The 19,457-nt window shown below is 49.5% G+C and overlaps 7 protein-coding genes across 7 annotated transcripts; 4 read left to right on the forward strand and 3 right to left on the reverse strand.

The window, feature by feature from the left end:
- Positions 1–295: 295 nt before the first annotated feature.
- C8Q69DRAFT_395090 (transcription initiation factor IIF, alpha subunit) lies at positions 296–2,645 on the reverse strand (the record flags this gene model as incomplete). The annotated part of the gene is made up of 4 exons (XM_028627678.1): positions 296–531; positions 596–836; positions 888–1,202; positions 1,278–2,645. The coding sequence occupies 4 exons, from the start codon at positions 2,643–2,645 to the stop codon at positions 296–298; spliced, it is 2,160 nt and encodes a 719-aa protein (XP_028489246.1).
- Positions 2,646–3,040: 395 nt separating this feature from the next.
- C8Q69DRAFT_451747 (hypothetical protein) lies at positions 3,041–6,840 on the forward strand. Its single transcript, XM_028629513.1, has one exon. It carries the CDS (start codon positions 3,497–3,499, stop codon positions 6,476–6,478), a length of 2,982 nt encoding a protein of 993 aa, XP_028489247.1. The 5' UTR covers positions 3,041–3,496; the 3' UTR covers positions 6,479–6,840.
- A 6-nt stretch (positions 6,841–6,846) lies between these two features.
- C8Q69DRAFT_451749 (DNA-binding protein HGH1) lies at positions 6,847–8,791 on the reverse strand. Its single transcript, XM_028629514.1, has 5 exons — positions 8,591–8,791; positions 8,476–8,521; positions 8,309–8,412; positions 8,112–8,225; positions 6,847–8,046 (listed from the first exon to the last, which is right to left on the reverse strand). The coding sequence occupies exons 1-5, from the start codon at positions 8,609–8,611 to the stop codon at positions 7,228–7,230; spliced, it is 1,104 nt and encodes a 367-aa protein (XP_028489248.1). The 5' UTR covers positions 8,612–8,791; the 3' UTR covers positions 6,847–7,227.
- Positions 8,792–9,528: 737 nt separating this feature from the next.
- On the forward strand, positions 9,529–10,552 carry C8Q69DRAFT_503130 (hypothetical protein; the record flags this gene model as incomplete). Its single annotated transcript, XM_028632461.1, has 3 exons — positions 9,529–9,658; positions 9,724–9,805; positions 9,874–10,552. The coding sequence occupies 3 exons, from the start codon at positions 9,529–9,531 to the stop codon at positions 10,550–10,552; spliced, it is 891 nt and encodes a 296-aa protein (XP_028489249.1).
- A 1,006-nt stretch (positions 10,553–11,558) lies between these two features.
- On the forward strand, positions 11,559–13,213 carry C8Q69DRAFT_440689 (hypothetical protein; the record flags this gene model as incomplete). Its single annotated transcript, XM_028628677.1, has 3 exons — positions 11,559–11,893; positions 11,941–12,144; positions 12,199–13,213. 3 exons carry the CDS (start codon positions 11,559–11,561, stop codon positions 13,211–13,213), a joined length of 1,554 nt encoding a protein of 517 aa, XP_028489250.1.
- A 324-nt stretch (positions 13,214–13,537) lies between these two features.
- On the forward strand, positions 13,538–15,579 carry C8Q69DRAFT_440690 (XPG domain containing-domain-containing protein; the record flags this gene model as incomplete). The annotated part of the gene is made up of 3 exons (XM_028628678.1): positions 13,538–13,747; positions 13,786–13,801; positions 13,865–15,579. 3 exons carry the CDS (start codon positions 13,538–13,540, stop codon positions 15,577–15,579), a joined length of 1,941 nt encoding a protein of 646 aa, XP_028489251.1.
- A 201-nt stretch (positions 15,580–15,780) lies between these two features.
- On the reverse strand, positions 15,781–19,153 carry C8Q69DRAFT_440691 (snoRNA binding protein; the record flags this gene model as incomplete). Its single annotated transcript, XM_028628679.1, has 5 exons — positions 15,781–16,398; positions 16,449–17,087; positions 17,144–17,407; positions 17,465–18,967; positions 19,031–19,153. The coding sequence occupies 5 exons, from the start codon at positions 19,151–19,153 to the stop codon at positions 15,781–15,783; spliced, it is 3,147 nt and encodes a 1,048-aa protein (XP_028489252.1).
- Between the last annotated feature and the right edge of the window lie 304 nt (positions 19,154–19,457).

Below are 19,457 nucleotides of genomic sequence, written 5' to 3' on the forward strand. Positions count from 1 at the left end.
TAATCCAGTCTATTAGTAGCTTTGGGTCACACTGGTAGACCAGAATTATGGACATGAGCATAACTTCCTCAAACTAGTCAGCCCAGCTGGGTTGTGCAAAATATGCTCTTCATAAAAAAACTTGGCCACTTCCCTTTTTTTCCCCCAAATAGGACGTACATACACCGCGCGTAAAGACACAAGAAATATAAAAACCCGGTAGATAAGACTGTCTAAGGAGGAGGGAGACAATTAAAGATTGGCAGATAATCTTACCTACCTTCCTGACAAGAGAGGGACGTAGGACTGTCGCTGTTCAGGTTTCTTTCAGGACACCTGGACGCAAAAGTCTGTCCTCCTTGCCATATACACCGACTTCTTTGACAATCGAGATGAATCTCCGGTGGTTTTCCCTCGATTCGCCAATGCGAGGTCGGAAAATCCTGAGCAGGTCACTGCTAAGGATGCCGGTGGCAGGGATGGCAGCGTGGATCTCGGCCGCTGTAGGGAAACTCTGTTGGGACGGACCAGGCGTAGAGACACGTGTTTGGCCTAGGAAAGATACAAATGGCAATCAGTATGGTCGATCTGATCAAGCGCAGAATCAAGGTTTTACCTTTCATAGAGCCTCCTTCAGGGCTGCTGGCGCGGCTTGCGACGACGGCTTTACCACCCAGCGGGATAGGACTACCGGCTCGGGATCCTTGGGGCGTTCCATGATGCGAGGGTGCTGTCGGGGGGTTAAGTTTGAATTTCTTCGTTTTACCGCTTTCACTCATCTCACCAGCTGAGGCAGCACCGCCATCGATATCACTACCAGAACCCGGGCCCAGATTCCGAGCACGCTTCTTGTTCAACTATCCAAGTCAGTCAAGAACATATCGTAGTTGCCTTTCGACAGGGCTTACCGGAACTGCGGACGTTGCCGCTGGCGACATTGGACGCGACTCCGGCTGAGTTGGAGCGTGCTTGCTCTTTGGCTTCTTGCGGGAAGTGTCTGTCCCACTGGCATCGGACAGACCTGGAGAACCAGGGCGTTTCCTAGCAGGGAGACCAGTCGCTTTTTTCAAGGGGTCAGTATGCTTAGGGCGTCCACTGGGGGTATCTCCGCCTTTCGCAGAGCCCCCTCCATTTTTCTCGGACTCCTTTGCCTTCTTGTTCTTCTCCTCTTCGGCCTTCCGCTCCTCTTCTTTCAACCGTTCTGCCTCCGAGTCTTCGGAACTCTGCACAATCCATTCAGTCAGTCACACCGAGCATCAACACGGATAGATAGGGTCGCTGATAACAATGTTACGTACCTCCTCGTCGGAGTAGGGATTGAAATCGGATTCGCTGCTATAATCGTAATTCTTTTCCCGCCTTTGGAGCGCCTTTCGTACTCGCTTACCCAGAATCCTCCGCGCTTCTTTCTCCCTCTTCTCCTTGAGCTCTTCCTCCTCGTAGTCCTTTTCTTCTTTGAGGTCAAAGACGTTTGCTTTTAACTGATCTTCCTTGATTCTTTTTTCAGCCGTCTTGGCCTCTTCATCCTCATCGAAAATCGCATCATGTTCCTCATCGTCCGCAAATCTGTCTTCTTCGAAATCCATTTCATCTGCTTCTAGAGCCTCGCCACCAGAAGCGCCTTGCTTACCACGGTAGACCTTCCGTGATTTGGCGTAATTTTCTAGTTCCTTTTGCTGTGCCATCTCATGTTGCTTTTCCATAAACCACCTAGGATCCTTAGTTTTCTTGGACATCAATTTCTCTGCCTCCTCAATCGTCAAAGTCCTGAACTGGTTCTTTGCGCTAAATTTGTACCACTTGTCGATCGGGATCATCCTCATTCGGCCAGTGTCTTCCAGTACGAACATTGCATACGTCTCAGACAGGGCGGCCTCATAACTTCCAACCCACGTGTTTTTGTTATCGAAATCTTCCAAGTGCCAGGGTAGAGCTTCTTCGTATTTAACCCGCGCCCGAGCTATTTCTTCCGGTGTCATCTCAGCCCTAGACACCTGTTGAGTCTTCTGTTTGGGAGCATTCGCTCTCCTCTGTACAGTTGCCGCTGAGGGAGCTATCTGCGCAAGATTCTCCTCGCGCTCCTTTTCTCTTGCAGCCTTTCTTGCTTCGATCTCCTCACGCTCAGCTTCATCGAGCGGATTCGCCCCTTCTCCCGTCTTCTTGCCATCTGCAGTCTTTTCACCCCCTCCTTCGTGTGTCTTCGCTCGCGGATCTCTCCGCTGGAGTCTGACCGGTCGAGTGAACTGAGATTCGTCACGGGGATCGATATTCTTCTTAGACGCGAACTTGGCCACATGGAATTTCAGTCCTTCGCGCCAAGCACGCTTTGTGGTCACTAGGGGATAGTCCACATAAGTATCTGAAAGCAGAGGGCCACTAAACCCGTTAACCGCCATGTCCTCCCCGGGAGGGACGACCTTTGTTCTAGGCGCATTCGAACCGGGTCGCGTATTAGACGGAAGCTGTGCATTTGTCTGTGGATTGATGCCCGCTGAGCCATTTGGCGGCGGCCTAGGAGCCGGCGCAGCGTTCGGTGGCCTTGGACCAGGCCTCTTCTTAGGACGCACCAGGGGATCTGCGGCTCTCGGACGACGAATCCTCATTACAGGGGGCCCGTTCGAACCGGCCAAGTTCTGAGGAGCAGACGGATTCGTGGGAGTCGCCATTTTGGCTGTGACAGAACGGAGAAAGGTAGGAAGTGGTGTTGAACAGCGCGGGTGTCAGACATCCAGCGGAACGACAAGCTTTTAGCAGCGCCTTGGTTTATAAATGCATGTGGATATGAGGGTTCCAAATAGAACTAAGTAACAGAATTAGTATTTCAGAGAGTATCGGACGCTGGAAGATGTATGCTGGTGGCCAGCGCAGATGAATGCAGCTCTCTTTGTCGAACATGATGATGCGGGACTGCAAGGCGCGGTCTTCTGCTGACATAATCTGTAGGCATCGGCGTCACGCTAGCCGAGCGGCAAACCCCTCGCTGATTGGCTGGCCAGTCACTCGGAATAAGCCCATGTAAATTGCCTGTGATAGCTTCATGTCTCTTTCACTTCTGGGTTTGCCTTCCACCTCTCTGTCATCTAGCGCACCCTTTTTGGAGCATTTCCCTTCATGTGGCTACTGCTATCTGCGCCTCTAAAGACTTTTTCAGTGTTATAGAGGATGCCCGTTCGACTCCGCATTGCTAGTATTGAGTCTTTGTTCAATACAAGCATGTGCTCTATTGTGCCCTCTGTCCCAGCCATCATTTTTCATTCACTGTTCACCAGTCACACTTTACTCCAGCCTTCTTTAAGATCTAATAACATGGCTGGCTGAGTGTTCTGCAACCTGACTCACTAGACTCTCAGATTTAGATCATTCTCATGCCCTAGACAATCCTCTTACATTCTCTTTCCCATTCTATCACTGGGGAACTTTGCACCGTCTTTGCTAATATTTTTGATCTATTTCTGAGCTAAGCTTCTTACAAGTTTGGTCTTTGCTCTTCATCTGAAAGGGTTCTGCCAATTAATCAATGAATATGGCTTCAGAGGCCTATCCTACTAAGGGTCACCTGCAGGGATCAGCACAAGGGGACATATTACCTGGACAGGCCTACAATACAATGGCTGTTCCTCCCAATCAGGCTCCTCAGAGTCCCTATGGGCCTCGAGACTATGCTTTCCCGACGCAGGGACGATCATTCAATCCCGCGCTTCATCAGTTTCCGAGTCCTCATCCTGACCTCCGGCAACAATTTCCAGCAACTCACATTGAGCGGCTTCCCTCTGGACAGCTGGTACCAGTCGGCAGTCAGCCGTTTAGCACAGAAATCGGACCGCATCCTGATAGGTGGCAGCGCTCACACTTCCAGCATCCTTCCACGCATCTTGTTCGCTCTCAGTTTCATGGTCATTCGCGGTATACCCGGCCCTCGATTCCCGCTGGGCCCGGATATTCCTATGCCAATGCACCCAGGACTCGTTTTGGGGATCAGCAGACAGATCCTAGACGGAGATATCAAATGCAGATGAATTACTTGGACTCACTAGCTGTTCCGGTTATTCAGAGCCTCCATTCTCTTACTCCTGAGCTACAGTCAAAGGAGAGTCTGAGAACTCGCCTAGTTAAGATTGCTCGAGAGGCAATTTCTGTCCGAGCTGCACAATGTGGTGTTTCTATCGGACCCGATGCCATAGATCTCAAATGTTTCGGCAGCCTACGCAATGGATTTGGTCTTCCCGGTGCCGATATGGACTTGGCAATGACTACACGTCCTTCGAATCTTCCCAAAGAGATCGAAGATGAATGCCCCCGTATTCTCGAGAAGGCATTCCTGGATGCCGGCTTCGGTGCTCGGTTGATAGGGAAAACCAGGGTCCCGATCATCAAGCTTTGCGAGAAACCGTCCCAGGAACTTCTGGATGTGCTCAAGGAGGAGCGGAAAGCTTGGGAAGTCAAGCAGTTGGCCAGCGACACGACAGAAAGCTTTTCTGGAAAAGAGACTCGTACTTCCTCAGAGTCAGAAAATCCGGACCGTTCGAAAACTGACGACCGTGTTATTGAGAAACCGTCTGTCAGCGTTGACTTCCCTGGTTCCGACACAGGGATCCATTGTGATATCAATTTTTCCGGGAGCCTTGCAATCTACAATTCGGAACTTCTGCGTTGCTACTCGCTTTGTGATGAGCGCGTTCGCCTCTTGGGCATCTTTATCAAGAAGTGGGCCAAAGCTCGAAAGATCAATAGTGCCTACCACGGGACCCTCTGTTCCTATGGATACATCCTGATGGTTATCCACTATTTGATTAATGTCGCTCAGCCTCCAGTGATACCCAACCTTCAGATAGACTATCGTCCTCCTGCATCTGGCCGCAAGAGTACCACTACAGTATCCGGATATGACGTACGATTTTTCAACGATGAGGAAGCCATCAGAAGTATGGCACGGACCAGGGGGTTCTCTCGCAATAATCAGTCTATTGGTGAACTGATACGCGGTTTTTTCGCTTATTACGGAGCCTCAGGTCCCAACGCTCCTCTCGGTGGTTTCGACTGGATCAATGGAGTCATCTCCATACGTACCAGAGGTGGTATCCTCACTAAGTCCGATAAAGGCTGGACTTCACTCCATGTGGACGATAACGGCACTCGCCACAGATACCTTTTGGCCATCGAAGACCCGTTCGAAGTCGACTACAATGTGGCCAGGACAGTTGTCCGTGATGGCGTCCATGCTATTAGGGATGAATTCCGCCGGGCAAATAATATAATCTACAGCATTCAGGAGATACCCGGCGCTGGTTGGCAATGGCGCACAGAAGAAGGTGCCATAGGTGAAGATTTCTTCGCCGAAGCAGAAGATCGGCTGCATTTACAGCGAACCCGCCAACTCAGAACCCTCTCAGGCCCATCTAATGAGATTTCGGAAGATCCTACCGAAGAGAAACAGCGGGGTGCACCTACAACTGCAAGGTCTGTGCCAGGTCAGAACCTCGGCGAAAATGACGTTCCAGCACATGGGCCGACAACCACGCTGGCATACCGACCTAGGGCGAAAGGAAGCAATAGTCAGAACAAAGGCGGCTCCATAGATTCGAACCGGGATGGGAGGCCTACATTTCATCCGCATCAGGATAAAACGCAGCCTCTAGCAGCCAACGCAAATAGCAGCAACCCCAACATTGGAACTTCAACTCAAATCGCATCCGGCAACTTACAGGATAGGGTTCCAAAACCTCGCGCATTTCGGGCTGATGAGCGTACAGATAACAGAGAATTATCATCGAAAGGCAAAAGCATATGCAATGTCAATCCTTTGATTCGTCGTCCAGTTTCCGAAGTGACACGCAAACAAGAGGAGATGGGTAAATTGTTTGCACGGGATGCCGCTACTGCAGCCGGAAAGATGAATTCCATGTTGGAGAACCAGAAAGCTTATGCTTTAAGTGTTTCAAATCAACCTAAAAGCCTACATACACCCTCGGACCACCCACTTGTGGGTAGTAAGACCGTTGCGGTGCCTTCAGGCTCAGAGTATGTTAATGATTCCGAGACCCGGGACAAAGAACAGCTAGATAACATTACCCCTATGGAAAAAGAAACGATACGTCCTGCAATACTCGACACCCGTGATACGGCATTCTCAGATAGCGACTCTGCCACCGTTCACACCCATCTTTCTGGTAGTTCAGACGCTATTTCGATTCCTTCAGTCGCCATTTCTAAACCGTCCCCTCGTGCCGCCTCCTCGGATAGCTCTCAATTGAGCACTGGTGACTCGAGTCGGGTTCCAGGTCAGCGCGGTTTATGTGTCGATCCAAAGCAATTATATGAGATGTATTCGATACACACCGGGAAGCAGAAGGCTGGTGGGGTAAGACCTCAGATCCCCTTTCCTCATAACCCTGGATCTACCGAGGACGACTATGATCAGGACAAGCCTCGTGTTCCGTATGACGAACTGCTGCGAAACCTGCCATTCAATCAGTTCGTCACACCTTCCAGTAACCTCTGACTCTGTCCAGTGATTGCATAAATAGAGAGGCGGATCACAGCTCTCAGATCACCCTTTCCAGATTACGCTTATGACAGGACATTACTCTATATTGATCCTTCTCTATGTCCATTATTGTTCTGGGTGCTTATCAAATAGCCGCGGTTTGTCTTTATGGGTCATGGCTTTTTATTTCAGGCCTAATCTTTTTTTCGGTGCCTTTTGAGTCCTTGCTGTCGCGCAGAACCTGTATCCATCGGGGAAAGTACATCTAGGTTAGCTCAAGCATAAGCGACGACAAAATTCGTGTTCATGTTACTCAGCTGTCATTTCCTAGCTAAGAGGCCTTTAGTGCCATATCCAATCTATACGTTCAATAGCCGCGGTTCGCAACCAGTAGATGTCTCTATAATTACCTCGTAGCACTGTACCAAATCTATGGTGATTTAATATAAAGGGCGTACTCAAGACAACAAACGGCGTTTAGAAAGGCAAGATGATTAGGGCCGAGCATAGAAAGAAAATGAAGGAACGGAAGACGGAACCCAACATTAACACTGCGAAAGAGATGGAACCAATAAACCGCCGCAGTTGTACGCTCGTGTATTTTCTCAAAATTGCTGGATCGGTGGTGTCAAAGAATTGCATTGATGGAATCATATAGCCTCTATTTTTGGTTGTGCCAAACACTTGAAAGAAATACAGCCCAATGTGTCACCAAGTGTAAATGAGAAAAAAACGAAGTGATCTATGCCTTGATGCTGCAGCATTCAGAACAATTCAACGACCTTGTCATCATCGTCAGCTTGCTCGTGCTGCGGTTGCCCCAGCGCTTCTGCCCTAGCTTTCTCGAGTTCGGCGTCTTCCTCCCCTTCCTCGTTCCTCATAATTACATTCACCAGCCTATCGCAAGCTTCACGGACATCGTCATCATCCACATGGAGGTGACACTCCCTTACGATCGGATACACATTTACCTCGCGCATCTTATCCCGCCCTTCTCGTGAGGTGGTTAGCAACATTAGAGTTTCGAGATGGGTAACGATGTTGCTGGTGTCTGTGTCTCTCTGCTTATCTGGCGGTAGTAGCTGTAGATCTGGCAGCATCGATGCAGATTCCTCGTCTGTGAACTCCTCGGGTCCGGTGATTGGCAAAAGAACATAAGGTAAAAGATTTGCCCCGTCCTCTGCAAGGAGCATTGGATGCGAGGACACATCAAAGGATACGTTCTTGATGGTCGAGGCGACTCCCTTTCTCCTGATATCACTCTTATGTTCCGTGAATACCGTGAGCTTCGTGATTGGAACGACGTCATCATATGCCTGTCTTGTCGTAAAATAAGCGCGGCCTTCCTCCGTTTTCGAGAGGTCTGCGAAGAGGTAAGACAGGTAGTCGTAATCAGCATGCTTGTTCAGGGACCCTTCCGCGCCCTTGACGAAGCAATCCATAAGCTGGTCCATAGCTTTTGCTGAGTCTGACACCCCCTCGGGCACTCTTCTCTCCATCTTTATAATCCTTTGCATACTATCCGATTTGGCGAGGTTTGCGAGAAGCATCGCTATCTCGTTCGCGTTTGGCTCTTTGGGGTTCTGTACGAAATCGGTCAGACTCGGTTTCGCGCAGGCCGGACGCTGAAAAAGAGCCATTCACGCACCGTCAACTTGACCAACAATGTCTCTAGAAACGCATCATCCTCCGCTAGAAGTTGAAGTATCTCATTATCGGCCGACAGATTAACCAGCATAGTCAGGACATTCTTTGCGATCGGCTATTCCGTTGGTAACCAGATTCTATTAGCCATATATCATTCTGAGGTAATTCAAATTCCACCAAAGGGTCCCAACGACTAACCGAGTAGTCGCGCACAAGCAGTTTCATATCTCGGACAGGTAGGAGTTGCTGGCGCTTGAATAATGAGGGCTGAGATGTTGAGAACCCGACCAGGTTTTCAACGGCTGACAAGCAATGATCAGTCAGCGTCTTTCGGGCTTTAATGTTCACGGAACCACGAGATGTACCTATTTGTCTGATCTGAGTGTTTCCATGGTGGAGGAACTCGACGAGCTATAATGCCGCAAGGGCAAGTAAGTCAGCATTAGAAATATCGAATCGTCGGGGTATTCTTCAACGCACCTCCTCCAGCTCTGTCGGCATTTGGGCTGAGAGACGGGGGCGCTTTCTTGAAACTGGATTCTAGGATCGCCGCCTGGAATATCTTGTGAGTCGATATAATGAACCAAATGTGCCTGCGAATGTAGTAGTGTCTTTGTCTCGTGTGAGATCTCGGTCGGCAAAAGAAAATTTTGTGGGGTTAAGTACCTACCGACGTCACCGAATGTATGGTATGGGCTTGCGATGCTTCTATGGTAGCACTCAGTATTTACTTGTTACGCCTACAGAGGAGACCAAATGGAAGTAAAATCGAATTGAATTGACTATACGCGCAAAATGTTACTAATATCTCTATATTTTGTGAAGGGTTGAGTTCTGGAATACAGTAATCCGTGCCATAATCTAATCAGAACTTTTCGGAGCGGATAAAGGGTTCCAAGATTGAGTGTTTTCCTTGCCACCACAGATGTCCCAAAGCTTCCTTCATTATTGTTTTGGCGGTCTCCAGACAGAATAGCTAGCATGTGGTGGTTTCCCCTTGTATCATTGGAGTGCAAGCCGTCTCCGTGTACTCCAGAACAAAAGGGAGAGTCGATGGAGGGGCTCATGACAGGAATGGAGGGGCAGAGTGGACCCGCGAAGTATTAATTACATACATTTAGTTAGGATCGCTTCCTAACATAACTTATCCATAATACCACCAGCTCGATAACATCCAAGGCACGCAAGAGCAGCCCTTCACTTCTCCAATTGCCTGTTCGTTGTGACTGTTGTACTGGTAGACTCTCCTCCTTTCCGGTACTATTGCTCCGTGCTCGTATCTGCCAGAGGTTCGGCTGCTTTGCGATTTTAAACAAGCTTAAGTACCTGCAACGCATCCCAAGTGAAGCAAAGCTACTCCAGCAATTTGCTTAATTGTCCTTTACTTGACCCAGATATCCGATAGAAAAACGAAAAAGATGGCTGGCTCCGAGAGCACTCCTGATCTGCAGGAGATCCATGATTTCCTGGTTGATTTGGCCTTCAAGGCTGGCAAAACAATCAACAGTGCTTTACCAACTGTCTCTAGCACCGATTCAAAGAAGAACAGTAAGTCTGGCACTTGAGTTTACCCATCAATGCGACCTGTTAGCAGAGACTGATGATGCCTCAAGGCTCCGACCTCGTCACGGAATATGACCGCGCAGTGGAACTGCAGGTTTCTACCGCTCTGAAAGAGAAATATCCTGAATACGAGTATGTGGTTGCCCAAGTAGTATAACGGTGCGTTGCTTACGGCGTGGCTGACGGTATTTTGTCCATAGCTTTCACGGAGAAGAGACATACGATCCAGCGCATCCTCTCACGGACGCCCCGACATTCATTGTTGACCCAATTGATGGCACTACCAATTTCGTACATGGCTTTCCCAGCGTGTGTATTTCCTTGGGCTTTGCCATTAAACGCACACCGGCCGTTGGCGTGGTGTTTAACCCTTTCACTCAGACTCTATACTCCGCCATCCGTGGGAAAGGGGCATACTTGAACAAGACAACCAAGCTCCCACTGAAGGGCGCCAATATCGAACCACTGCAGGGGCTCAGCAATTCCCTCATTGCCGTTGAATGGGGTTCGGACCGTAGTGGCCAGAATTTCGAGACTAAGGTCCGCACCTTTGAACAGCTAGGGAAGAGCCGGGAGGAGGGGGGCGCAATGGTCCATTCCATGCGCAGCCTGGGATCAGCTGCTCTGAACCTGTGCAGCGTCGCGGCCGGAACTCTCGACTTGTACTGGGAAGGTGGGTGCTGGGCATGGGATGTTTGCGCTGGTTGGGTTATCCTGAGTGAAGCTGGCGGCATTATGGTTGACGGGAACCCCGGTGAGTGGACTGCGAAGCTCGATAGCCGGAGATACCTTGCAGTCAGAGGGTCGCCAAATGGTGAAGGCCAGAAAGAGCTCGTGGAGGAATTCTGGAGTCATGTGCAGGGTCGCATGGACTACTGACCTCTTAGGTCGACTTCACACGATACCTCGGATTGAAGCAGCGATAACAGGTCTGCGTTGTGTTTCTCCTTCTCATTTCCATATCTTATCCTATATATTATCTTTTCTAACGGATATCTCGATCATCCTTCTTACACAGCGAGTAACTTCTTGAGGAACCATCTCCGTCAGACGAGAGAGAGAGAGAGATATATATATATATATTTCTTTTCTATATGCCTTTTCAAGTCCCCGCATTCTACATAGAAGTCTCATTATCTGTCATGAATCACTTCCCAGGAATCCCCTTATCCATCCGTAATAACTCACTCACATACGTGGTGACTCGTTGCTCCTTTGGATGTTGTGCTGTCTTTGTTCAGTTGGTTCACAGCATCTCACCGCTCGGGAATTTGCTGCCCGATTGTCCACGTTCCGCCTTCCCTATGGACGCCTAATTCTGGGGTCTTCTCCGGACTTCAGAATTCAATAACCAGGTTGAATTCTTCAAGCAAATGATGCTTTTATTCCATGCCTTTATAGCCAACACTGAACCTCATTCCGGGGCAGGGCGACAGTGTCTGCCGCCACACTCTGTCTGACGGGTACCAATCAATGATCACCGGGTGATTCGGCCACCTCATTCGGTCTTGCGCTGGCACATAGTCCAGGTGCATGCAGCCTCTTAAGATCGCGCGACATCGCGCCAAAGGCTACTAGCCTGTGGAGTAACAGCTGCCTGCCGCCACCTGCCTATGCAGCTGCGATCCTACCGGGGCACAGGAATATATGAGTCCGATTGCTGTCCAGCCTTCCGAACAACGGCGTCTGCTTATCCTACCATCGACAACCGACTACACTCTATACCTCCAATGCCAGCGGGAGCTGTACTTTTTGCATTGTGACGATGGATATGCTTTTCCGCGGGTGACTGGCACCGAGCTGCTGAAATAGTTTCTCGGCGGTAGCTAGTTGCGAAATCAACTCACCAGCGCTGTTAAGCTAGAACGAGGTCCAACGACGACATATGGCGGGCACACATGAAACGAGGCGTGGAAAAAAGGCGACCGGCGCTTCTAGTCAGAAACAGAAACGACCGTCTTCAGATGTACGCAGTGGGAGTGTCAAACCACCAGGTCGTGACTCGGAGGAGCAAGGGACCTCCAGACCGCCGCGCGATGGAGTGAAAAAGACGAAGAAGCAGGGAGACGCAGGTTCTAGCACACGGAGGGTGGTTTCTGCCGCGCTAGCTGACACCAAGACGACTGCATTGAACACAACGAATTCGCGCACTATCGAGCGTTCTTCCACGCAGCGCACCCTCGATAAGGATAACTCTCTCAAGACTCGAACTATTAATCGGTAAGTACAATTCCTATCCGAATGGCGGAGCTGTTTTGTTAACGCAGAAGCAGAGATCGGTCGCTGAAGAGCACGAAGCCCATAAGTTCTGGTATCAAGACAGATTCCTCGAAAGCGAAGACAGCTGCTGTGGACAAGCCTTCGAATGGCAACACCAAGACAGCCCCGGCCCAAAGTAAGGGGCTTCGAAAACCTACTGGCTTTTTCTCCGCTTTGTTCGTAGCATCACCTGCTCCGAACCCGCAAAGAAAGTAAGATATATTTGCATTGCAGGGTATCTAGATCAGTATTAATGGATAAAGCAGAATAACATGCCTTACATGCTTTTCGGACGATATTCCTGTGAGCAAATCGGCTAAACTAGCCTGCTCTCACCGAATGTGCCATGCATGCCTCAAACGTATATTTACTCTGTCCGTAACTGATCCGCAGCACATGCCACCGCGATGTTGTACGTCTCAGCACATCCCCCTAAGGCACGTGGACAAACTCTTTGACACGAAATTCAAAATCAAATGGAACAAGAAATATCAAGAGTACACGACAAAGAATCGCATATACTGCCCGACGAAGGGATGCGGTGAGTGGATCAAACCTGACCACATCTTTGTGGATACTAGCGGAGGTGCTTCTGGTGGCCGAAAGTATGGGAAATGCAGCCGATGTAAAACGAAAGTCTGCTGCACTTGCAATGGGATATGGCATTCTGGAAAAGAATGCCCGAAGGACGAAGATACGAAGAGATTTGTGGAAGTAGCGAAGGAAAAAGGATGGCAGAGATGTCACAGCTGTTCAGCTATGGTTGAGCTGAAAGAGGGCTGCAACCATATGACATGTCGCTGCACGGCCGAATTCTGCATGATCTGTGGTTCCAAGTGGAAAACCTGTGATTGTCCGTGGTTCAATTATGGTGCTGCCGACGAGGGAGATAGACTGAACTTCATGAACGTTCCCCAGCCGGTCAGAAATAATGTGGGTTATCAGGAAGAACTCGATCGAAGGAGAGAACAGGAACGGCAAGATGAGGCTCTAGCTCGACGAATGCAGTATCTTGGATTGTATCATCGTGCTGAACCAGATGAAGCTAATGATGGAGTCTTTGAGGTGGGTAATGCAACAGGCCACTTTATGAATGAACACTTTCACTTGCGACCGACCGGAGCTACAGCTGGCGATGAAAGGCTTGCTAGACGAGCAACACACACTGGAGCTCGTCGCAATCGCAACATAGCAGCTGCGCGTTCGTACACGCCTTCGCCACCCCCGGATCGATCGAGGGAGCACCTGGGAAGGCGTAGGGATCTTCCCAGGCGAACGTGAAATGGGAGCCGCTTGCTTTTGTAACTTTACGACTGTATGAGTGCCATGAAATTTCCAGGAATTATACCCTAGTTGAATCTACAATGACAAATGATTTATGGGAAAGAGCTTGTGTCTCCTTTTCCTAGTAGAAGTTCTCAACAAGAACCAGAGATCTAATCTTAAGGCAGAGTTCGAGCCTGACTATTAAGGCCGAAATGATTACCGGTTCTGGTCGGACTTATCATCCGGACTTAACGCGGGCCGCCAGCAAAATTGCGGATGCCAATGATGTCTCAATTCTCTACGCAACTTGATCGAGAGGAAAGAAAATAATAACCACTGATGGGCATTCCGCATCTCACACGCCATCTGCTCCCGTACTCAGAGCCAGTCTACGTAGGCGATACTGATCGTACTGCAGAAGATGAGACCAGATGCCTCAGAAGAGTCGTGATAGATGGACCGAGTCTTGTCCATCATGTCTTCCACCGAATACTATCCTGGAGAGATGCTGATCTCAACCCAGTAGATGCCCAGCCTACACCTAATGAAGTAAGCAAGGGTGTATTGCTGTACTTGCTCCTTTTAAGACACAAAAACGTCCAGGTGTGAGTACATAACCGGCCTCTCTTAACTATCTTCTTGGCAATGATGCTGATCTAATAAGAGATCACATCTATTTCGATGGAGCCTTGCCTCTTGAAAAGCGCCAGACGCGGCTTTCGCGCATGGAGAAATCAAGGAAGAAATTGGAAGATTTCTGCTCAAATACCAGAGGCGGATTCCGGGTATCGAGACCCTTGTTGCAGAAACGCCCAACGGTGCAACTTCATCAAGTCATGTGCAGCCATAAGCCGGTAAAGAGATATATGGGCCTGTCTGAAAATCCGTTTATGGTGTCAGCGGTGTTCGAGGATCTTAAGCACCGATGGAATTGGCGCAAGATCAAAACCACTGTCGAAGGGACCGGTATTTTTGAGACTCTTGGTGATGATGATGCTGCTGCTGCTGCTCATGATGCGGAATATCCCTGGGCCGGTATCACCGAAATAGTACCCGGCGAGGCAGATATATACTGCGGTTACGCATCGAGACATGAGGGCTCGGCTGTTTTAAGCAATGATTCTGACCTTCTGGTTCACGACCTAGGACCCAATGGGTCTGTGGTGTTTTTGGATACGGTTGAATTAACCAACTACGACCTGCACAATCCCCAGAACGGACGTATTACGGCCATGGAGCTCCGCCCTACCGTCATTTCACGGAAGCTTGGTATCCCGAGCATTCTAGCACTAGCATATGAGCTGAAAAGTGACCAGCATGTAGGGCTGACTGAGTTAATACGGCGCTCGAAAGGAAGGGTTGGAGCACTTGCCGATACAGCAGCGTATCTTCGCTTCATGCAAGAGTACGAACCTATCAATCTCGATGTATTGATTAAAACACCGGGAACCAGCGAGAGCCTGCAATCTCTTGATATCAGAATCGCAGAGCTATTCATGCAATACGAACTAGCCGGTTTCCAATCCGGGGAGGCCCCGCATATGTATCTCTCTATCTTGCATGAGGACCATTCCAGGCGTTGCGCATGGACTGAAGGGAAATATATACGACGTCTAGGATATTCACTTCTGAACGCTTCATACCCATCCTCGAAAAGGTACCCGACGGTAGTCGAGTGTGTCCGTCGAGGAAACAGGATTTGCTTCGACACAATAACCCTCCACAGCGAAACACAAATACAGAACGAACTACAAGACCTCCATGATCGCCTATCTCAAATCGGAGCCCTTTTCAACGAAAACTACACTTCACCTCAATACTGGAAAATGGTATCCCTGAACGAGATATATCACCAAAGAAAATCAGATCCCGCCATCCCCCCAAATCGTACTGAACTGGAACGATTCCTCCTTCTCGGCCACACGGGCTCAGAACTACAATGGAAAGACATCCATATATTCGCCCAGATGCAATCAGTTCTTTACTCTTTGAGAATATTAGCGCAACTACTTCACGTTGCTATGCTTAGAGATTATCGGGTCGATGGCCTCCAAAACATACAGAGAATACTCTGTCATCTTCCACCGCTTCACGAGTTGATATCACTTCGTGAAGTACGATTGGATGAATCCAAAGTAAAGGATTTTGTGCGTGGATTCTTTGAGCTGCAGGGACAAGCCGATGATAACGAATCGGATAGTGAGTTATCGGAGCCGAGGCCGGCTGAGATCGAAACTCGTGGTGATAACAACAAACGAGCCGCAGAGGAATGGACAGAGGTTCGGAGTGTACGGCGAGGACCAAAGGCAGATCCGCAGATTAGTTGGAAGAAATTATCCAACGGTCGGAATATAAACGTATATGACGTCCTCGGCAGTTGACAGTTAATTAATTACTGAGCTCTGGCATCTCGACTTCATTTGCATATGTAATGAATCTCTCTAGCAGCTACTCCGCTACATGAATCATGAAACTTTACGACTATAGTGAGTATTTTATGAATAATACATACAATACAACTAATTTTTATCATTGGCAAGGGTATGTAAACGCAGGACATGGGACTTTTAGCTCCTGTCCATCTATCGTGCAGATCGCAGGAATCCGACCACTCCCCTGCAGTAGCTCATCAACGCCGCCAACCTCTTTGCTTCCCGCTGCTCCTCTGATTTCCAAACCGCCAGAGCCTCTCGCAGCATCTCAGCTACCTGATGCTCATCGTCTGTCGATGCTGACCAGTCCCCAAGAATATCAGCATGTACCTTCAGAAAGACGGCCATCCAGGCATTGACAAGTTCAAAATCTCTCTTCATCCGCAATCGCCCTGTTAATGCTGTAACAAAGTCTACCAGCTCGCATCGGCCACTGCGGATACGCGGATCAAGCGATCGGATCTCCAAGTCTGCCTTTGCTGGCGGTAAAGCCTTCAGAAACTCGACAAAGGGTTCGAAATTTCCTGATTCCGAGCCAGAACGCAGAAGTGCGTTAAAGCGAGGTCCACCAAGGCCGACCCCTTGCTCGCTTTGAATCCTAGCGATCCTCGAGCGCTCGGTTGCGGCATCGTTCGAAGAGGGTTTACCAGCCTTGCCATTTTCAGCACCTTCAACTGCTGCGTTCGTGTCGTCTTTCCCAAGGAGAGACGGAAGGAAAAAGGGTGCCTTTTCCGGTGCCTTGGGAGCCTCTTTCGGCTTATTGCGCTCCTGCAACTTGGTTAGTCGGAATAGCTACGAGATTTCCCAATAGTACGTACCTTGATAACATCCAAATGCAACAGAGTCTGCCATCTACTCCTGGGGACAACACTAAGTGTCATCATTTCTTGACTTAACTGCTCAAAGGATAGGACCGGCCCTTCTCGCTCCTCGTCGCCATTATTGTCGTCGAAGGCAGCCTCGATCGTACCCGCACCATTCTCACCAGATGCTGTAGGAGCTGCAATCTCGGCAATATCATCCTCGTCGATATGTCTGGTCGGTATATGCGCAAATAGGCTTCGATTGCTCCAGAGGTTGATGCCTACACCGTCTGCATGAGCGGTAGCCAAGAATTCACCCGTGCTTGAGAAAGACAACGATGTGCATGTGCTAGCCACCCGGAAGGCATCAATTAAATGGCCGGTGGGCAAATCCCATATCCTGATGATCGAATCCATCGAAGCCGCAACGATCCATCGGCCATCGTTGGAGAAGCAAAAGTCATTGATCTGACCGATGCATCCCCAGAACTCACGAACAACTTTCATGGTCTCGATGTCCACAACACGAATTGAGAGGTCATCACAGCTGAAGGCTACCAAGTCGCTTGCGTTGCTATATCTTAAACCAACAATAGCTGTCATAGGATGCCAATCCAACTCGTTGATCAAGCGCCCCGAAAGGAGGTCCCAGAACTGCAAAGAGTGTCAATACTTTCCCCTTATACTGAATAGGATCACAATTACTGTACCTTTACTTTGCCGTCGAGACCGCAGCTCACCACTGTTCGGTTAAGGGAGTCTACCATGATGCCTGTCACTTCCTTGGTGTGTTTGCCTTCGCCTGCTGCGAACTTCTTCAAGGAATTCGAGGTCGTAGTTCCAAGCTTCCTCGGATTCGAAATGCGAGCAGGGAAGCTCTGACGATGCATGCCCGACTGCAAGTTGAACATGTCGATGCTACCGCCCGCCGAACCAACAAGAGCAAAGGTCCCACATGGTGAAATAGCCACACTCTGTAGAGCAATGTTAGCAAGGGACAGCTGTAAAGGCGTGTAAACCTGGTCTCTTACCTTGACTTCTGTTCCATCACCAGTTTCGAAGGCCCACCGACCGGCCTTTTTCTTCCCCCAGAACCATGTACGAGCATACTTATCCCCTTTATGGCCGGTCACAATGCTCTCCCATCCAAGAACACTGGAAGCTTCCGCCTCGGTGCCTCGCGTATTTGACCAAACAGGACCGGAAGCCGCAACTGCCATCCCACCATCACGGTTCAAAGAGCATGCCATGCAAGTGATCTCTGGAGCTTTGAGGTCTTCTGATTTTACAGATTCTCCGGACCGGCCACGGGTACCAGCAAGTTTTTTTGCGGTACTCTTGACGTTTCCTTGAGAGAGTTCAGTATTTTGCCCATCCTTTCGCAGACTGAATCCCCATAAACTATGATCTTTGCTTGCACTTAATAGCCACTTTCCGACTGACTCTGACCCATCAGATGGGGCGGGCAAGAAACTGAGGGCAGTGACCGCTGCGGAATGGCCGCTTCTTGAATGGAGCAATCGTGGAATCGGTGAGAATGGCGTCTCCTCAAATATCCAAGTCCGCAAAGCGTTATCTTTTCCTGAAGATACCATGATAGGCTGGCCATCAAGGAACGCGATTCCACTGATTCCAGACTCCTTATCATGGGACGACGTTTCGTGAGCCCCGCGGAGGATACCAGTTATCCGACCCCCGAAATTCAGATCCCACATGGTAATATCGCCACTATCCGCTGCAGCCGTTGCCATGACCCCAGACTTTCTGCCATCCTCACCTGCACCCAAGCCATCGGTTCGGAAAGCGATTGATGTCACTGCGGCAGCTTTTGTAGAACTTGATCGCAATGATAGTACGCTTTGATCCGTCTCCACATTATGAATTGATAGAAAGCCGTTCTTATAAGCAATAGCGATCAATGAGAGGGCTGGCGTCGGCTCCAGCGTGGTAACCGGTCCTGTGTTGGGTGCCGTCGGAAGGATAGAATAGAGCAATTTTCCGCTGCTCACGTTGTAGATATCCACGCTACCGTCGAACTTGCCCACGAAAATCTTGTTGAGATATGTAGGCATAGTGCACATCTTTCCAGTGAAGACCTGCTTTTCAGAGAGCCCTCTGGATTCGGCCGGAGTCAAGGTGGTGTAATGCTCATAGGATACCGACTTCCAGACATGGATACTTCTGCCACACCGTCCGACAATCCAGGAACCAAAAACGAGGATCTGCTCAACGGGCTCAACAGGCCCGGGGGGGCTTTGCAACTCCGCTACCTTTTTACCTCGTTTGAATATCCAGACTCCGGCAGGCGATCCAGGTCGCAGGCCTCCCCATGCTGCAAAAACCGCGTCTTTCCAGGCATACGTCGCCGTGATTATGTCCGGTGTCTGAGGACGAGTGAGGAAGACAAGATTGAGTCCACGGCGTAGATCGTAGGTCTGCAACGAGCGTCCCACCGAAGTCGTAATCTGGAATGTCGACTTTCCCAACCGGACAGCAGTGAATGGGACATCTGTCGGTGATACCAATCCTAGAGTCTAGATGGAGATCAGTTCGAGGATTCTCTCTGTCCTTATCCACGCACGCTCTGCTTGACTTACTCTGAAAGGAGAGAAGATCTCAGAACCTGGCCGCCGGATCTTTTTCTGTGCGTCTTCATCCAGAATTCTCTTTTGTCTTTTCGCAGAAGGTCCATCGTACCGCTCACCATCGATGGACGGCATTATTGCGATTTAAGACGAGAGGAATCCAACAATGCACGATAAAAAAAACAAAACAAAATACCACAAGTAAGACCGGCAGAAAATAGCCTCTGGCCTTCTTTGGATCGACACGCGAAGGTCAGATCTGCGATGAACGACTGTTGTTATGCTGCATGCGCCGCCTTAACTATTTTTTGCGGACAACTTTTTTTCTTCGGCTCTCTCTCTCTCTCTTTTTCCGCCTAACGAATCAGGCAAGCGGGAGAAGCTCTGCAAACAGAGATTATTATTGAATTCCACCAAGCTCTCGGCTATGCTCGTTCGA

The sequence above is a fragment of the Paecilomyces variotii genome (assembly GCF_004022145.1).
Source record: "Paecilomyces variotii strain CBS 101075 chromosome Unknown C8Q69scaffold_1, whole genome shotgun sequence".
NCBI lineage: Eukaryota > Fungi > Ascomycota > Eurotiomycetes > Eurotiales > Thermoascaceae > Paecilomyces > Paecilomyces variotii.